Source organism: Cydia splendana, chromosome 25 (assembly GCF_910591565.1).
Source record: "Cydia splendana chromosome 25, ilCydSple1.2, whole genome shotgun sequence".
NCBI lineage: Eukaryota > Metazoa > Arthropoda > Insecta > Lepidoptera > Tortricidae > Cydia > Cydia splendana.
In genome coordinates this window covers 11,353,079-11,370,712 of record NC_085984.1, presented here as the reverse complement: position 1 = coordinate 11,370,712, position 17,634 = coordinate 11,353,079, and the positions used below count along the sequence as shown (strand labels likewise).

General features: G+C 39.4%; 2 protein-coding genes across 2 annotated transcripts in view; both read right to left on the bottom strand.

Annotated features, from left to right (window-relative positions):
• The window catches only part of LOC134802676 (neogenin), a 106,189-nt gene that overhangs the window by 37,464 nt on the left and 51,091 nt on the right, over positions 1 to 17,634 (bottom strand). The gene's annotated exons all lie outside the window — the stretch shown is intronic.
• On the bottom strand, positions 8,435 to 12,750 carry LOC134802687 (uncharacterized). The gene is made up of 2 exons (XM_063775320.1): positions 11,860 to 12,750; positions 8,435 to 8,556 (listed from the first exon to the last, which is right to left on the bottom strand). Exons 1-2 carry the CDS (start codon positions 12,723 to 12,725, stop codon positions 8,544 to 8,546), a joined length of 879 nt encoding a protein of 292 aa, XP_063631390.1. The 5' UTR covers positions 12,726 to 12,750; the 3' UTR covers positions 8,435 to 8,543.

Sequence of the window (17,634 nt, the reverse complement as noted above, 5' to 3'; positions counted from 1 at the left end):
TAATCTACGTTTTTAAAAGGAACCTTTATCAAACGGGACATGTCGGCTCCGTTGGGCCTCTACATTATATGAGTTTCAATAAATGATGATATTTCTCGATGATGAGATTGAAGAGAGAGATGATCGAGAATGACTCGAGAAATAAAATGGGTTGAGAAATCAGAATGTATAATGGCTATTTGTGGCTAATTTCTGGTATTGTGCTACTTTAATTTCAAGTTTCTACTCCATCTCGTTAATTTTTTCTCCATAAAATGCCTAAGTCGTATTTTTAGGGTTCCGTACCTCAAAAGGAAAAAACGAAACACTTATAGGATCACTCGTGCGTCTGTCTGTCTGTCCGTCTGTCACAGCCTATTTTCTCGGAAACTACAGGACCAATTAAGTTGAAATTTGGTACACATATGTAAATTAGTCACCCCAAGATGGATATTTTTTTTTCATAATTTTAAAATACATAGGTTCGAAGTTATTTAAGAAAATAGCCATAGAATGAATATTCCCCCCCTTTTATCTCCGAAACTACTGGGTCTAAAATTTTGAAAAAAATACACAAAGACTTCTTAACCTCTAGATAACAGGAAAACCTCTAAGAAATGTGTAGTCAAGCGTGAGTCGGACTTATGTACGGAAACCTAGAAACGCGAGTCCGACTCGCACTTGGCCGGTTTTTATTTTCCTAAATGCCGGCATTTTACTCTTTTTAATTCGGAATAGATACAATAGGCAGTAGGCACCGATTCAATGAAGTCGGCACAACGTCGCTACGCCGCGCCGTAGCGCGTCTACGACGTAGCGGGTCGCTGACCTGTGGTGCTACGAGAATAAACATCATAGGACTATTCTGAGGAAGGCTATTCTTATAGGCCCCGTGCACGAACTATAGGGGGCAGCATAGGAGCTGTCAGATTTTTGGCGCGAGGCGTAAATGTGACGTTTATGCTTTCGATGTAGCCCACAAGATGGCAGAACCTACTATGCACAAGGAAAAAACGTACCGACGAGAACGGTAGACGGTAGCACTTTCTTTGGCAATGTACATGTGCACATATGTTTCCGATTCAGGCCACAAGATGGCAGGCCCTCTAACGCGCACGGTCCCTATTGGCGAGCTGTTACTTCGTAGTAGTGGTGTGAAAAATTATCAGTAGGACGTAATTATTAAATTTTATTAATATCTAACGCTTCAACTTCATATAATAGGCTTCTAACTGATGTAATTCAGTTATCGTGCATTTTACCCGTACTTGTCCGGACATGTATTGAATTATATTGGCATTCAGATATAATTCTGATGTCAGTGTACGCTCGTTGGGGCGCTGTTAGTTGGGGCACTTACTGTACTTAGGTGTACGTACTTATAAGTTCGAAGCGTCTTTTCGTATCATAATTATTGTATTTTTTTAAACATAAAGAGTATTGTATTGTAAGTATCCTACCAGAATACGCGGGCGAGGTTGGCGCGGGGCCAGCAGATAAGCAGTAGGATAATTAGTACAGCGAGCATTCGGCGTGACCGCGCCGAGTGCCAAAATAGGCGTTTGTTAAGATAAGCTAAACAAGAATTATTAGCCTTAAGAGGATAGTGGACGTACCACCTCAATGGAAATGGAGTGGTTCTCCATACAAACGTAGTCGTACACAAGGCCAAGTCTCGGTAGCTTAGTTGGTAATGTTAGGCCGTTTCAGAGCTGCGACTTAGAATCTCGCCCAAGGCGTCGTAATTTTTACACCTTTTATTTTATACTAATAGCGACCCACCCCGGCTTCGCACGGGTTAACAAACAAGCACCATTTTTACGTCTTTATTTAGCCCTATGGTTGACTGGTAGAGAAAACCTTTAGACATTAAGTCAGCCATTTGTACATTTTTGCAATAAAGTTTCAATAAATAAATAAATAATATTCAGAAAGCCAGCGTTGCAACGAAAGGAAACTTGCTTACAGCAACATGTGTTGATGTGAAGTTATTGTGATATCACATTTGCTAGTAATGGAATAACCTCCGTTCCCGTCCAATATGGCGGCTATTCATGTCGTAACAAGTTATTGCGATCGTCAGAATGTGTCGCGTTGAGACACACGAGCGTCATGTTGCCGATGTGACATGGTGACTATGTGTCAGGTATCATATTCAGCGCCAAGAACCCGACTGTCGGGTACACTGTTCGTAGCGACTACGCGTTCCATACGGCGAAGACGTGGCTACGCATAACCCGTAGCACTTAGTAGCAATGAATGTGCTAAAACCGAAATGATATAGACTGATTGTTATAGAAATATTTTTTATTATATAGGACGCAGACGAATAGCTTGATGGTAAGTGATTACCGTCGCCCATGGGGACACCCGCAACACCAGAGGGGTTGTAAGTTACGTTGCCGGCCTTTAAGATGGTGAACGCTCGTTTTCTTTAAGGTTTGAAACTTTGAAGATCGTATCGGTCCGGAAATACCGCAGGTGACAGATCATTCCACAGTTTAGCAGTTTAGCGAGGCAGGAAGCTTCTGGAGAAACGCACAGTTGAGGACTGCCAACCATCTAAGTGGAAAGTGCTTATGCACGAATGGAAAGTCATAAAAGCAATATTGACGCACTGCCACTGCTGGTTAGTTTAGTTTAGCTGGTCATTGTCACAATGCTGACGGTTTTCTTTTTTATTTAAGAATCATACATCCCCAGTGTCCGTATGTCACGAACGTTACTCGCTTATATCAATTCCTTTGAAATAGCAGCTCCAGAATGTTACATTAAGGTATTCATGCGACTAATACGACAACTCTCACATTGTCGCGTTCAACACATTGTGAAGGTTAGGTCGAAGAAGTTAAGGCTTGAAATTGAACAGCAGTCTTATACCCTTATCTGGGAATCCTGGCATTAAGACATCTCTGAGAAAATTGCAGCGTTTTAAGTTTTTCATCACACTTGCTCGAAAAAGTTTGCGTCTGGGTTTAAAAACCTGCAAATAAAACCAGTCAGGTAAAACTTTAGTAGCAAAACTCAAAAACAAGTTTCTGAAAGAAATGCTGCCAAATGAAGCAGCCAGTTTGCCAAGTAAGTTTTGGTCAAACAGTGAATTCTAGGTGCATTTACCTCACTACCATCGTAGGGTGATGTTTAAAATTTTTGTATGTATTTGTAATTTAGAGACGGTTTTTTTTAAGGGTTAATAATGTAGTAAATAAAGGTAGTGGACCCCGCAGTAATTCCTCAGCCAGAAAAAACTTTACAGTATGATAAAGTATCAATAAATAAAAAGTATTGTATAAATATCCAAAGAATAATAGTAATAGTATTTAAGTAAATACCTAAAGTCTTAAATCGTTAATATCTTTTTACGGAAAAATGCTCCGTTCAAACTTTCGTCTCCACCGGAAATATTCATGTAACGGATTGCAACAATATATGACATAACAATAAAAAAAATCCCAGCAGAAATACCAATAACTTATTTGGTAAAAAAATTTCGGACGGAGGAATTACTCGGTTAAATAAATAAACAGCTTTGTATGTTTACGTATAAATACCTAACTTAGGAGTGTTTTTAGGGTTCCGTACCTCAAAACGAAAAAAAAGAACCCTTATAGGATCACTCGTGGGTCTGTCTGTCTGTTTGTCACAGCCTATTTTCTCGGAAACTACTGGACCAATTAAGTTGAAATTTGGTACACATATGTAAATTAGTAACCCAAAGATGGACATATTTTTTGTATAATTTAAAAATACATAGGTTCGAAGTTATTTAAGAAAATACAGATAGCCAAAAAATGACCATTCCCCCTGTATCTCCGAAACTACTGGGTCTAAAATTTTGAAAAAAATACACAAAATAGTTCTTTACCTATAGATGACAGGAAAACCTATTAGAAATGTGCAGTCAAGCGTGAGTCGGAATTATGTACGGAACCCTAGAAACGCGAGTCAGACTCGCACTTGGCCGGTTTTTTTTTGGATATTTATAATGTTAGTTTCGGCTCATACTATACAATAACCAAGCAAAATTTCATCGACTGAGGAATTAATGCATGGGTCTCCATACAACAACTTGCTTCGTTTACTACACTATAAGTATACATAGTTTGTGAAGTGAATATAGGTTTAAGGTCATACTATAACCTCTTTTATTTTAGGGCCATCAACGGATACTTTTAACTAAATAAATAAATATTTGGGGACAATCTTACACAAATCGACCTAGCCCCAAACTAAGCAAAGCTTGTACTATGGGTACTAGGCGACGATATACATACGTATACATAGATACATGACTATACTCGTACATAGAAAACAGCCCTGACTCAGGAACAAATATCTGTGCCTAACCTTAATGTCCTAACCTTAATTCGAACCCGGGACCATCGGCTTCATAGGCAGGGTCACTACCCACTAGGCCAGCCAGACCGGTAACTATATTAGTTACTTAGAATAGATAATAACGCTAGAAAAAATATGTTTTTTTTTATGACATAGGAGGCAAACGACTAAACTAATCGCCTGATCCTAAGCAGTTACCGTCGTCCATGGACACCCGCAACGCCAGAGGGGTTGCAAGTGCGTTACCGGAATTTAAGATGGGAGTACGCTCTTTTCTTGAAGGTTTGAAGGTCGTATCGGTCCGAAATTACCGCGGGCGACAGTTCATTCCACAGTTTGGCTGTGCGAGGCAGGAAGTTCCTGGAGAAACGCACAGTTGAGTTGGTTGAGGACTGCCAACAGTACAGTCAGCAGCAAAATTTGCTAAGCGGGCGAGGTGTTCAAAATTACCTAGACACGCTCTTATTCTCTTATCAATAAAGTCGCGTCTAGATCATTTTGAACACCTGGCCCGCTTAGGAACTTCTGCTGCTGACTCTACCAACCATCTAAGTGGTGAAGATGAAAATGGTATCGCGTGTTGTGTTTGTGTAATCAGTGATGGGTGAAAACAGCTAAAGAAAATTGTGCAATTAAAGTCACGACATGCTAGTGTCAACTATTATAATTAAACACTCAAATGACAATTTTAATTAAGTGGCCTCTATCAATTTGAAATAATTAATGTAAAAGCCCTCACATAATAGAGTTACAACGAGATACCATCGAGTCATATGTTACCATAAAATAAAACTAAATTAACTGATCAATTATAAACTCTAGTCGAAGGACATAAGAGTCATAAATTTGTTTGGTAAACTAAGCCCAGAGTCTACAACTGCCATAAAAACTACAATATTTACAAATTCTGAAATGACCCCATAAAATACCTACAACCTTACCACTGCAAATCTAACCTTAACTTTAAAGAAATAAGACTCAAATTTCGTCAACACGTCACAAACCAATTATGTGTCGTTATTAATTTGTTAGGTCGTTAAAAAACGTCTTTAAAACAGAGGGGGCGACGTTACATAGCAATGTGAACCTTATTTATATGCCATTTAAGTTGAAATTGACATTGCACGCGTCGCCTCAGGGGTAGAGTCTTGTTTAGGTCCGTAAGAGGTGCTCGAGACTTCAAAGTTGTATGAGATGATATTTAAACGGGCTCGGTCGTTTATTTATTTTATTTGAGTATTTTTGTTAACGAGAGATGAGAGGTGCATAAATGGTGAGTAAAAAAAATAAGGAAAAAGTATAGCAATTATATTAAAATACTGAATTACTTGTGACTCTTGTGAGCCTGATGGTAGACCATCAACCAGCAACGAAGCTGGCAACCCTACATAGACAAGTCATGTCATGTGACTATTTATAATTCATTCATAATTCTTAATTCATATCACTTACATACATTATTGAAGTTCCGATTGGCATTTTCAATAGGGGGTATTACTGCAATGTTCTGCCGCCAGAGTGCAGCACTAAGCTAGCTACGAGTAGTAAACCAACCAGAGTAACTTATACATATTTAATGCAGCGCCATATCTAAGACTCTTGATAGATACACTCTGCATCATAGTCATAGTCTTCTTCTTCTTCTTTCCATCTTGTTACGTGCTGGGGTGTAGGCCTGTAGGGCTCGAACCTTTTTCTTCCACTGACCCCGGTCCTGGGCAGCTTGGGTAGCCCCCTCCCACCCTATCCCCAATACACCCAGCTCTTTCTCCACAGAATGGCGATTATTAAAGTCTGTATGTTTAGGTATTTAAAAAACCGGGCAAGTGCGAGTCGGACTCGCGCACGAAGGGTTCCGTACCATAATGCAAAAAACGGCAAAAAAAACGGTCACCCATCCAAGTACTGACTCCGCCCGACGTTGCTTAACTTCGGTCACATATCACGTTTGTTGTATGGGAGCCCCACTTAAATCTTTATTTTATTCTGTTTTTAGTATTTGTTGTTATAGCGGCAACAGAAATACATCATCTGTGAAAATTTCAACTGTCTAGCTATCACGGTTCGTGAGATACAGCCTGGTGACAGACGGACGGACGGACGGACAGCGGAGTCTTAGTAATAGGGTCCCGTTTTACCCTTTGGGTACGGAACCCTAAAAAGAGTAAACAAAATCTACCCTCAAATGGCTTCTTAAGCCTTCATCCGATATCGGATCGGACAATGTGAAAGAGCTCTAAAGATTTATAAATACTAACGTATTAGTTAGAGAATAAGATAATGAGCTATTATAGTTATTTGTTTCACTCGGGGGCAAAGTCGTTGTTTAACCGCTCGTGCTAATATTGATACCCGAGCAAGCGAAAGATTCCAAAATTGAACCACGAGCGTAGCGAGTGGTCGAAAATTGGAATCTTGAGCGTTGCGAGGGTTTTTAAAGCACGAGGGTTAAACAAATTTGCCCCCGAGTGAAACATATGTTAAAAATATGTTACTAACTATGTTTTATGAATCTTTGTTATATGAAATAAATGAAATCGAATTGAATTGAATTTTAACCTTCAACGCTGACCAGCGATGCAGGCAGCAGTGCTGTCACAATTGGAATGTAGTCTTAAGAGAAGAGAAGACAGGTGTAAGTGAAGCTGCGCGGCGGAGCGTGTCGGATGCGGTCGTGCGGCGGCATGGGAAACGAGTTCGATTCCCGGACCCAGGCTCATGGCAGCTACGCTTACCAGTAACTGCAACTTGCTCCGTATAACCCCTTTACTCAACCGAACCACATCTCCCCTTAGTACTCTCAAACTATATTGATACTCTTAGCGCCACTTGCACCATCCCACTAACTCGGAGTTAACTTGGTAAACCGTTAGTTAACCCAGTCTCAAATTGTACCTGTAACCTGTAACCAGAGTAACTCCAGGTTTAACCGGTTAACCCCGGGTTAGCGAATGGTGCAAGTGGCCCTTAGACATGCAGTTTGCAGTCCATAACTGTACGTTTCTCCACATAAACATCCCGCCACTCGCTCTCCGTTTTCCTCTCTGATATATTATACGCGAGAAAAAAAAACTATGCCATTCAGTTTTCTTAAATGTTTAGCCATACCCCGAAGTTAATGGAATTAAAAAAAACAGTGTAGAAAACAGTTAAGTATGACCCTTCGTTTCAATTTTCGATTTTTTATAGTAGTTTATGTGACTGCTACATAATGCCTAATTATGTACAGTTACATACACTGCTTTATCTACACACATATTATAAACTTTCTATGATATATTCACTAACCTCATATTACAGCCGACATTGGGGCACTTTCCTCTCTGGCGGAACTCGCGGATATGAGATGGCGTCTCCGAAATATCTTTATCGTACATTTTACACGAAACTTTTGTATAGTTACTTTAAAAACAACAAAACAAATTATTTTTTTACTTACAAACTAATTAAAAGATAAACTGTACGTCAAATGGCGGCAAATGAAAACTTTTTTCACGCATGTCACGCATCCGTAGTTTTTTTTTAAATTCAAAGACAAACTAGAGTCGGGGTCGATTACCATATCGTCCGATACCAACTTACAAGCGAGATTTGTCAATATTGTATGCAATTGTCATTTGATTTCGAATAAAACGTCATCTCGACTGATATTAGAATAGGGGTCAAATCAAATTGCTTTTTTTTTCAGAGATGTTCGAAATTTGAATGTCATTACCAAATCGATTTTGATATAGTAATGAAGCTATTACCACATTTTCACAGATAAGAAATTTGCTGTAACAAAACAGTTTATCGTAATGTGGGCCATTATTTACGGATTTTGAAGGTATCATAGAGAGTTTATGATATGTGTGTAGATAAAATATTATAAAATTTAGTAGCTTTTAAAAATTTGCATGAAACTCGTTTTTTGCTTTTCTATTTATATCTTTACATACAATCAATTGTGTAAAAACATTTTTCTTTATATTAAATATCCCGGGAAGACAATGGGGACTACGTTTGTATGGAGAGGCGGTCGTACAGTCGCCATCATATATATCGGAGCGGCCACGGTGTCCAAAAATATCTGAATACGCACACTAACGCCCTGACAATAGAGGCGTGGTCAGATATATATGGAACCGGGAGCGATAGCAAGTAAAACGACCGTTTGCATTGGCGACTGATTTATTACTGACTTGTAGGTAGATCACAAAACTACATACAGATCATATCCTCCACCATTAATTTTGGAACCTGTTAAACAAACAAACACACTCATTAACAGGTGCTTATACTTAAAAATACTTTTTAAAATCTACGTTGACCCTGGGACGCAAGCGTTGTTGGGCGGACGGCAAATCCTCATTATGTTCAGCCGTGTTATCAGACCCGGCGGCTGCCTGCGGCAGATGCAGAGCCTCCGCTGCCGGCACATGAGGCATTTCTCGTTCACCCTCTGTGTCAGCGTCCTCACAGTCATTCCACTCCTCCCTGCCCTCTGCGGGTTCATTATTTTCACTTGATTCAATTTCTGGGAGCTCTCTGCTCGGTTCAGGTTCAGTGGTAGCCGAAGGTGGGGCAGGTGGGGTTGAAATTGATTGTGACTGTGACATAACGGTTTCACTTATTAAATCGTCAGTTTGTTCCGTTTCCTGACGCTTAAACATTTGGTCAACATGACGAATACATTCGGTATTATAATCAGCTACAAATACCTTATACATTCTACGGCCTATTGAATTTAGCACTTTTCCTTTTACCCAACTTTCTTTTCTATCAATATACCATCTAACCCATACTAAATCGCCGGTGCAAAATTCCCGACTAATATTAGAAGCTTCCTGCAACAAAAATGTTTGGTCACTATCTTTTGGCAGTAATAAGTCTAATCGTGTCCTTAATTCGCGACCAAACATTAATTTTGCAGGTGTCGCCCCAGTAGAAGTATGTACTGTATTTCGGTATGTAAACAAATATTCTCGTAAGGAGTCATGTACAGTTTGTATTGGCAAATTTTCTTTTAATATTGATTTTAAGATTTTTTTACAAATTTTTACACTTATTTCCGCCTGGCCGTTACTACAGGGGTGATATATAGGAGAAGTCATGTGTTTAATACCATTACTGGAACAAAATTCTCTAAATTCCGCGGAAGCAATTTTTACGTCATTGTCAGATACAAGCAAGTTAGGGATGCCAAAATATGAAAATATTTGCTTTAACTTGCCAATCAATGCCTTAGTTGTCGTTCCATTTTCCATATAACAACACTCAATCCATTTACTGTACGCATCTACCAGTATCAAATACGTTCGAGAACCGATTACCATATAGTCAATGTGCACGCGTTGGAAGGGTGCGCCCGGGCGCGGCCACGACGCTGGCGGCGCCCGCGCAGGCGCGGCGCGCGTCTCGGCGCACGTCGCACACGAGCCGGCCCTCTGCTCGATATCGTTATCTATACCTGGCCACCACATCCTACTTCGTGCATTACTTTTCATCTTTACTATTCCCAGATGTGAGCTGTGCAATTCATCTAATACGCGGACCCTGAGTGCTGCGGGAACTACGACCTTGTGGCCCCGCAATAGGCACCCGTTTTCATATTGTAAATCGGCCTTGTTGCGGAAATAAGGAAGTATCGACGTACATTTGATTTTTCTAGGCCACCCCCGTTGCATGTACTTAATAACGATTTGTAATACATTATCAATATCGGTCGCTTGCTGAATGTCTTTATGTAAAACAGCTGGTGAACATGAATTCAAAAACTTTAATGAGGAATAGGTATCATGCTCATGGTCACTTTTGCAACAAGTATTCGCTAACGGTGCGCGAGAAAAATAATCGGCCACTACATTGTTATCGCCCGACGTATACTGCACATTGTAATTGTAAGCGGATAAAATTATTGCGTACCTTTGCAAACGCAGCGCTGTTGTCATTGAAATGCCCGTATTATTATTAAATATCGATATCAACAGCTTGTGGTCAGTTTTCAAAATAAATGGCTCGCTTCGACCGTACAAGTACTGGTGAAATTTTTTTACTCCAAATATTATAGCCGTCGCTTCTTTGTGAAGTTGACTGTAATTTTTTTCACTAGCCGAAAGCGACCTTGACGCGAAAGCGAGCGGCCGCTCAACTCCGGTGACGTCACGTTGACTAAGTACCGCTCCTAGACCTGAGGGTCCCGCATCTACCCCCAAAACGAGTTGTGCCGTGGGGTCAATATGGGCCAGGACTCTCTCCGAAGCCAACTCACGTTTTACGCGTTGCGCAGCCTCTCGCTGACGCACACCCCACTCCCACTGAGCTTGCGCTCCGAGCAGATCGTATAAAGGTCGCAGAACACTAGACGCATTAGGGATGAAATTCCTATAATAATTAATCATCCCCACCAAACGCCTAACCTCTGCCACATTGGTAGGATCAGGCGAGTCCAATATGGCCTTGACTTTAGCGGAACTACTTTGCAAACCACTTATACTAATTGAGTAGCCGAGATAAGTTACGGAGTTTTGAAAACACTCGCACTTTTCTTTTTGCAATCTAAGCCCTGCTTCATTTAACCTATGCAATACTTTTTTCAACCTATCCATATGTGTTATTTTATCGGGGCCGGTGACACAGATGTCATCGAGCCAACAACTTACTCCATCGATACCTGAAAGTAACATCTCCATAGACTTCTGAAATATAGCAGGCGCATTGGCCAATCCATACACAAGACGAGTGTATTTATACAGACCTTTCTGTGTATTGATGGTCGTGAGCTCCTGTGACTCGTCACTTAGTACAAATTGGTTATAAGCGTTTTTTAAATCTATTTTGCTATAATGCTCGCCCCCTCCTAGTTTTGCAAATACTTCCTCTATTTTCGGTAGGGGATATTTATCGATAATCAGGTCTTTGTTAAGAGTCACCGAGAAATCGCCAGCAATCCTAAGTTTTCCGTTTTCCTTTAATACCGGTACGATAGGGGTGGCATATTGTGAATAGCTAACCGGTACCAAAATACCTAAACTGACTAATCTGTCTAACTCACGTTCAACTTGCCCTTTTAATGCGAATGGAACTGCGCGAGGCTTAAAAAATTTTGGAACACTGTTAGGCTTTAATTGTAAATGTACTTTTAATTTGTTAAACGTCCCTAACTCATCTTGCCATAACTCAGGATATTGTTCCAATAATGTAACCACATCGGCGTCAGCTGATAAGTTTTTATTGTTTACATTTTGCGTTAATGTCAAGTTAAATGCGGACATAAAATCCCTTCCTAATAGGGGTGGACCTCCGTTTTTAACTACATAAACTCTCAATTCCTTAGCCTGTCCATTATAGGTCAATTGACATAAAAAATATCCCAGAGGTTGAATTTTATGTCCGTCATACAAGCACATCCTAATCTCACTATCTAACAACTTATACTGGGAAAACATGTGATTATATAACTTTTCTGACACAGCACAGGTAGCAGACCCGCAATCAAGTTCCATTTGTAATTGTTGACTGCCAATTAATACATTTAATTCTATCGGCTTAGGAATTACATACCTTAAGTTAAACATTTGACATTCCTCACAGTCATCTACCTCGCTGCGATTCAACGACGACGATTCGCCAACGGAAACGTTATGCACTCGCGCACTTTCAGCACAAACTTTCTTTAAGTGACCCTTTTTGCCGCACTTTTGACACTTATACGATTTATAACGACAATTGATTTCCGTATGATTTTTCATTCCGCAAACCGTACACTGCTCGGGCGTCGAACGTGGATCCCGCTGACCGCTGCCGCTCGCGTTAGCGCGACCGCCGCGCGCGCCTCTCGCGCCACCGCGATATCCACCCTCCGTTTGCGCTCGAAAAACTGGCTCCTCCTTAATTGTAGTTAGTTTCGCTTCTCGGGCACTCTCCGTCTGTTCTGCCAACTCTAAAGCTTTGGCAAAAGTTAATGACGATGGCTTTTGCTCGAATAGTTTATCGCGCACGGAACCTGAGCCCAGACCGAGCACGAAACGATCCCTGAGGTTCGTCTCCAGGGCAGAACCAAAATCGCAATAACTTGCCAGACCTCTTAGTCTTGCCGCCCATTCGCTCAACGTTTCGCCTGCACTCTTCATCGCTCCGAAAAATTTCGCCTTATCCGCAAAAGTACACTGCTTTTGTTTGAAATGTTCGTCGAGTAATAAAACCAGCGCGTCATAAGTTAATGAATCTATCTCCTTCGGATAAGCTAAATTGCGCACTAACCGATAACTTTCATCCGACAAGTGTGTAATCGTGATGGCACTCTTTTTTTCTGCTTCCGATATACTGTTCACTAGAAAAAACTTCGTTAACCGGCTCTTGAATATCGCCCACTCGGTAGTCTTATGATCGAAAATAGGCAGATTTCCTAAATACGACTGCGACGACATGATTTAAACGCGCGAATTATCCTCGTTAGCCAAGATGATATATATGGAACCGGGAGCGATAGCAAGTATGCATTGGCGACTGATTTATTACTGACTTGTAGGTAGATCACAAAACTACATACAGATCAGAGCACCCTGGCCGGTCCGATATATGTATATGATGGCGTCTTTACAATATCCTCTTAACCATAAAAACTACACCAGTACCATAACGACACAGGATCGTCACTCAATGTATGAACGTGTCACTACAACAATTAAACTAAGCCGGTTTCGAACCCACGACACACACAGAAAAACCTAACTCAGGCTTTTCAAGGAATCTCTACAACGTACGAGAGAACAAGTAAAAACCTAATTAGTAGTACTCTCACGGACAATAGTTCCCAGCTAAACCGGTCAAAACAGCGTTCTGTTCAAGTCATACAACATACATACATGCATACATACAGAACAGGTGTTCGACAAATAGAGGTTTACAATAAGAAAAGTTCACGCGAACACAGTTAAGTTATAACCAGTATATTGACTTTGGTTAACCTAGTCAGCTTTACGAGCGCTATTTGTTTTAAATTAAATTAAAACAAATTTATTTTGTTGCTATTTGTTTTGTTGTTTGCCATCAAACTTGACAACCACAACACCGTTTGACCGTTTTCACTTGGTGGAAAAGTGAGACTATGACCGGGACTTGGCCAGGCCAGGACAGGAACCTGTTCAACTTCAAGGTTGCCAAGTCGTCTCGAGAATCCTTTTTTTTTTTGTTAATTTGCTCATTATGTTGTTTAAAGTGTAACATTGATAGCATGCAGTGAACTAACGTGGAAGTGTGCAGCGAATGAACAATTAATCTTGAAACGCGTTTAACCATTCTTTTCAACACCCGGCAATCCATCTTGGCTATTTGTAAAGATAAGCTAGGTATCACTTTATTAAAAGTAACTACCGAACAACATCATGCTCCTACGAATGCACTTTTGACTTTGGCGAAACTATCATAAATATGGAAGCCATTTTTTTAAGAATAACAGACTAGGTATGCCAGATGCAGAAGAAAATACGTTGGATCAGACCGTTGAATTTTGGTCCAAGTCAAGATACTGCTATAGACAAACGTACTGTATGAAGTATAATTACAGTGCGCGCGCGGCGCGGGCGGATACGGGCGTTATTCCTTGTTTTGTTTGTTGGCTTTGTCCGGGATAGTTTATAGAATCGATAAACGTATGTATTTTAATATCGGGATGAACTGAGAAAGACTTTGCTTATATTAGAACAGGGATAACTTCTTGTACGACGACTATTTTTGCTTTCAGAACGCGATATCTTCTACGAGGAGACGATTAATTAGAAGTTAAATTCCAATTGCACTTATTCACAAATTATTATACCTTCTGTACAGTACATTTTACCTTTTCATGGCAAAAATCAACTTAACGATTGATTTTCGGCAATAAGACAGCTACCTACTTACCTAGTCTATTAACGTGTGATCGTGTTATAGGACTTATAGGTACAAAAACTCAGTTAATTACAATTTTAATGTGAGACGTGAGTGACCCGTTCTTAATATATTTAATATGTCTGTTAAAAAATCATAGTACCAAATCAATAAAAGCGCATCAATGAAGTTCAATGAACGCGTCGTATCATAAAATTCATAAAACACTTTTCACAGTAGGTATTAGGTAATAGGTTACTAAAGGATGGCTCTCGTTAGACCGGGCCGTGTCCGGACCGGAGCTTCCGGAGCATATTTTCTATGACATGACAGGCGATCACGTGATGCTTTCCGTAGAGAACGATGCACCGGAAGCTCCGGCCCGCACGCGGCCCGGTCTAACGTGAGTTATCCTTAACTCTTTTTAAATTCAAAAATAACATTAATAAACGTGTGGCGCGGTCTCGCATCATCTGTATTTAATTCAAGCGAGTCTAAACATATCACCGGGTGTCTATCCTCATTAACTCTATCAGCGCGACACAAAGTTTGTCGCTTGTCGCTAATAGGTTATTCCTGTATGCTAAGATTCCTGTATCACCAATATCACCATGTTTCTCATACAATGACTAATCAAACAAACATTGTATGTTACTCGTACAAATAAGAAAACATTCATCAAAATCAACACAATAGTTTTGCTATTCGGTGAAACACACGACACCGATATACTCACTTACCCAGCCAACTTTAGGACTGCTACTAAAACCATATTTACAACTATGACGTAGTCGTTTCAAATAAAAATAGACAAACGATTTGTCTAAATATATCGTTGTCACCAGATGTCATAAGTCAACTGAGTGTGACTATAATAGCGCCAGATGTCGGGAATCACGGCGAACATCCGTCACTCTCGTGACGGAGTCATAGCGAACACTCGTCACTCTCGTGACGGAGTCATAGCGAACACTCGTCACTCTCGTCGCTCGATTATCTCCGAGATGAATAACGTGTGAAAGATGATCGGCTATCTGTCATTTACAATTGGAATGGAGAAGTGACTGTTGACAATTTGATGCAAACGGGTTTTGACAATTTACTTTTATAGTTGAATCATCGAGAGCGTGGAATTGCATATGTAGTAGTATTGTTTGTTTACAGGCATTCTATATTTGAATTTTCTATTTTCTTGTACTATCAGCATACAACCACTACAAATGCAATTCCATCTTCTCGATAATTCAACTATACTGATGACGGCGTTTTACTGATGAGGTCAATATATTTATCACGCCTTTAGCGAATTGTGTAAATGTCGTAAATTTTGTAGTACCTAGTAGTAGTAATCACTTTATCACAGCACAGGTTTACATAACATTTACAGAAATAGAGGTACAAAGGCGAACTTATCCCTATAAGGGATCTCTTCCAGCTAACCTTCTCTTATAGCATTTTTTAATTGAGTAAATGTTTGTTTAATAGTCATTGTATGAGACAGATGGTGATACAGGAATAACCTATTAGCGACGAGCGACAAAACACAACTTGTGTCGCGCTGATAGAGCTAATGAGGATAGACACCCGGTGATATGTTTAAAGTCGCCTGAATTAAATACAGATGATGCGAGACTGCGAGCCAAAAACGTTTATTATTGTTATTTGTGGCTTTCCATCACAGAAGGGTCCTTATGCTTCAAGTTCCCACCTGAAACTCCAACAGAAATTCTGATAGAAACGTCCTTATTGCAGATGAAGCCTAGGGACCCTTCTCTGATGGAATGAATTTAAACCAAGTTTACAGGCATATATAGGTCCTCTGGCAAGCCACTTTGTCAGTCGAAAAGGGCGCGAAATTTACAATTTACATGGGAGATCGATCCTTTCCACATACAATCATACATTCTTCAAATTTGCCGGCTTTTTTACTTACAAAACTAGCTTGCCAGAGTACCTATATACAGCAACTTACCTTACCTACTGCCAAAACTGTTTTCTGTTCGTATCGTGTATTAACACGCTTTTATTGCTGCACATTCGAACTTTCCTTGACATGTTTCTAATGAGCCCAAACTTGCTCTCCGAAACATTTCGCACGAGTGACTAAAAATACGCGAGTTAATCGTAATAGAAGCTTTTTGCTCACTAAATGTATTATCTTTATTATATTCTTACATAATACAATTTTATGCCATAATTAAAAATCTCCACTCCTTTACGGGCATAACGCAACATCTGTCTGTCTGTCAGTCCGCGCGTCCATTAGCCTAATTGAAGACTTCAAACAGAATTAGTTACTTTCCCAAACAGCATTATTGGGATGTAACGTTTAAATTTACGGACATGGCCGTGTTTAGTGGTAAAAGGTGGTTTTAAATAACAAAAGACAGTTTAAGGAAAGACACGAACAGTTACACTATTTGTATTCTTATTATACAGGGTGACATATAAGTCGTGATCAGTATTGTGTTTTTCTAACTCCATAAACAACGAGTAATTTAATGCCCCTACTCTTACTAAAATCAGACAAGATTTTTTTTATTTTTTTGTTTATTTTTTGTCATTTATATTACTTTTACTTATAAGTGGATTTAGGATATTACAACGACTTATTAAGATATTTAAATTAGTAAATTAAATCGCCTCTTTGAATCGGAACTGTCATTGACATCAATTTTGTCATTTGCCCCAGTTAGAAATAAAATTTACTTAATTTTCATTTGAAATATCTTACAAAGCTGTATAAATACCACATTGCCACTTGTAAAAGTTAAATAAACGACAATAAATTAACAAAAAAAATTAAAAAAATCTTGTCTGATTTTAGTAAGAGTAGGGGCATTAAATTGCTCGTTGTTTATGAAGTTAGAAAAACATATTAGGTACTGATCACGACTTAAATGTCACCCTGTTATACAGTATTGTACTGTACAGTCACCTGCACTAATATGTTACACAACGAAGGCTGCAAAAATAACTGACACGATTTTATTAGTAGAGCCATAAAGAGCGTGTCACAATTTTAGCGGCCTTCCAAGAGTAACATATTGCTGCAGGTGACTGTACCTACTGCATAAACTATTTCAACTGGATACTAAGCGACGATATACATTCTTAAATAAATAAATACATACGTAGATATGTTAGATAATATCCATAACTCAGGAACAAATATTTGTGATGAACACAAAAATAATTGCCCTTATTAGGTAGGGTCAACCGACTAGGAGCCAGTTAAATAAGAATAAGAATACAAAAGCCTAGCCTATACCTAGTCCGGCATTAAATTTTATTTTCTAACAGTCATTACAACAATCATTTTGATATTGTGTTCTAATTACCTAATTATTTCAATTCCAATGCATTTATTTCATGAAACCAAGACACATTATTAAATTAGATTATTACATTGATTTCCATTTATTAATTACATATTTGCTACTTTTAAATGATGGATTAAGTTAACGC

Coding starts and splice junctions, on each gene's coding strand:
- LOC134802687 (XM_063775320.1), bottom strand. CDS start 12,725: ATGTCGTCGCAGTCGTATTTAGGAAATCTGCCTATTTTCGATCATAAG.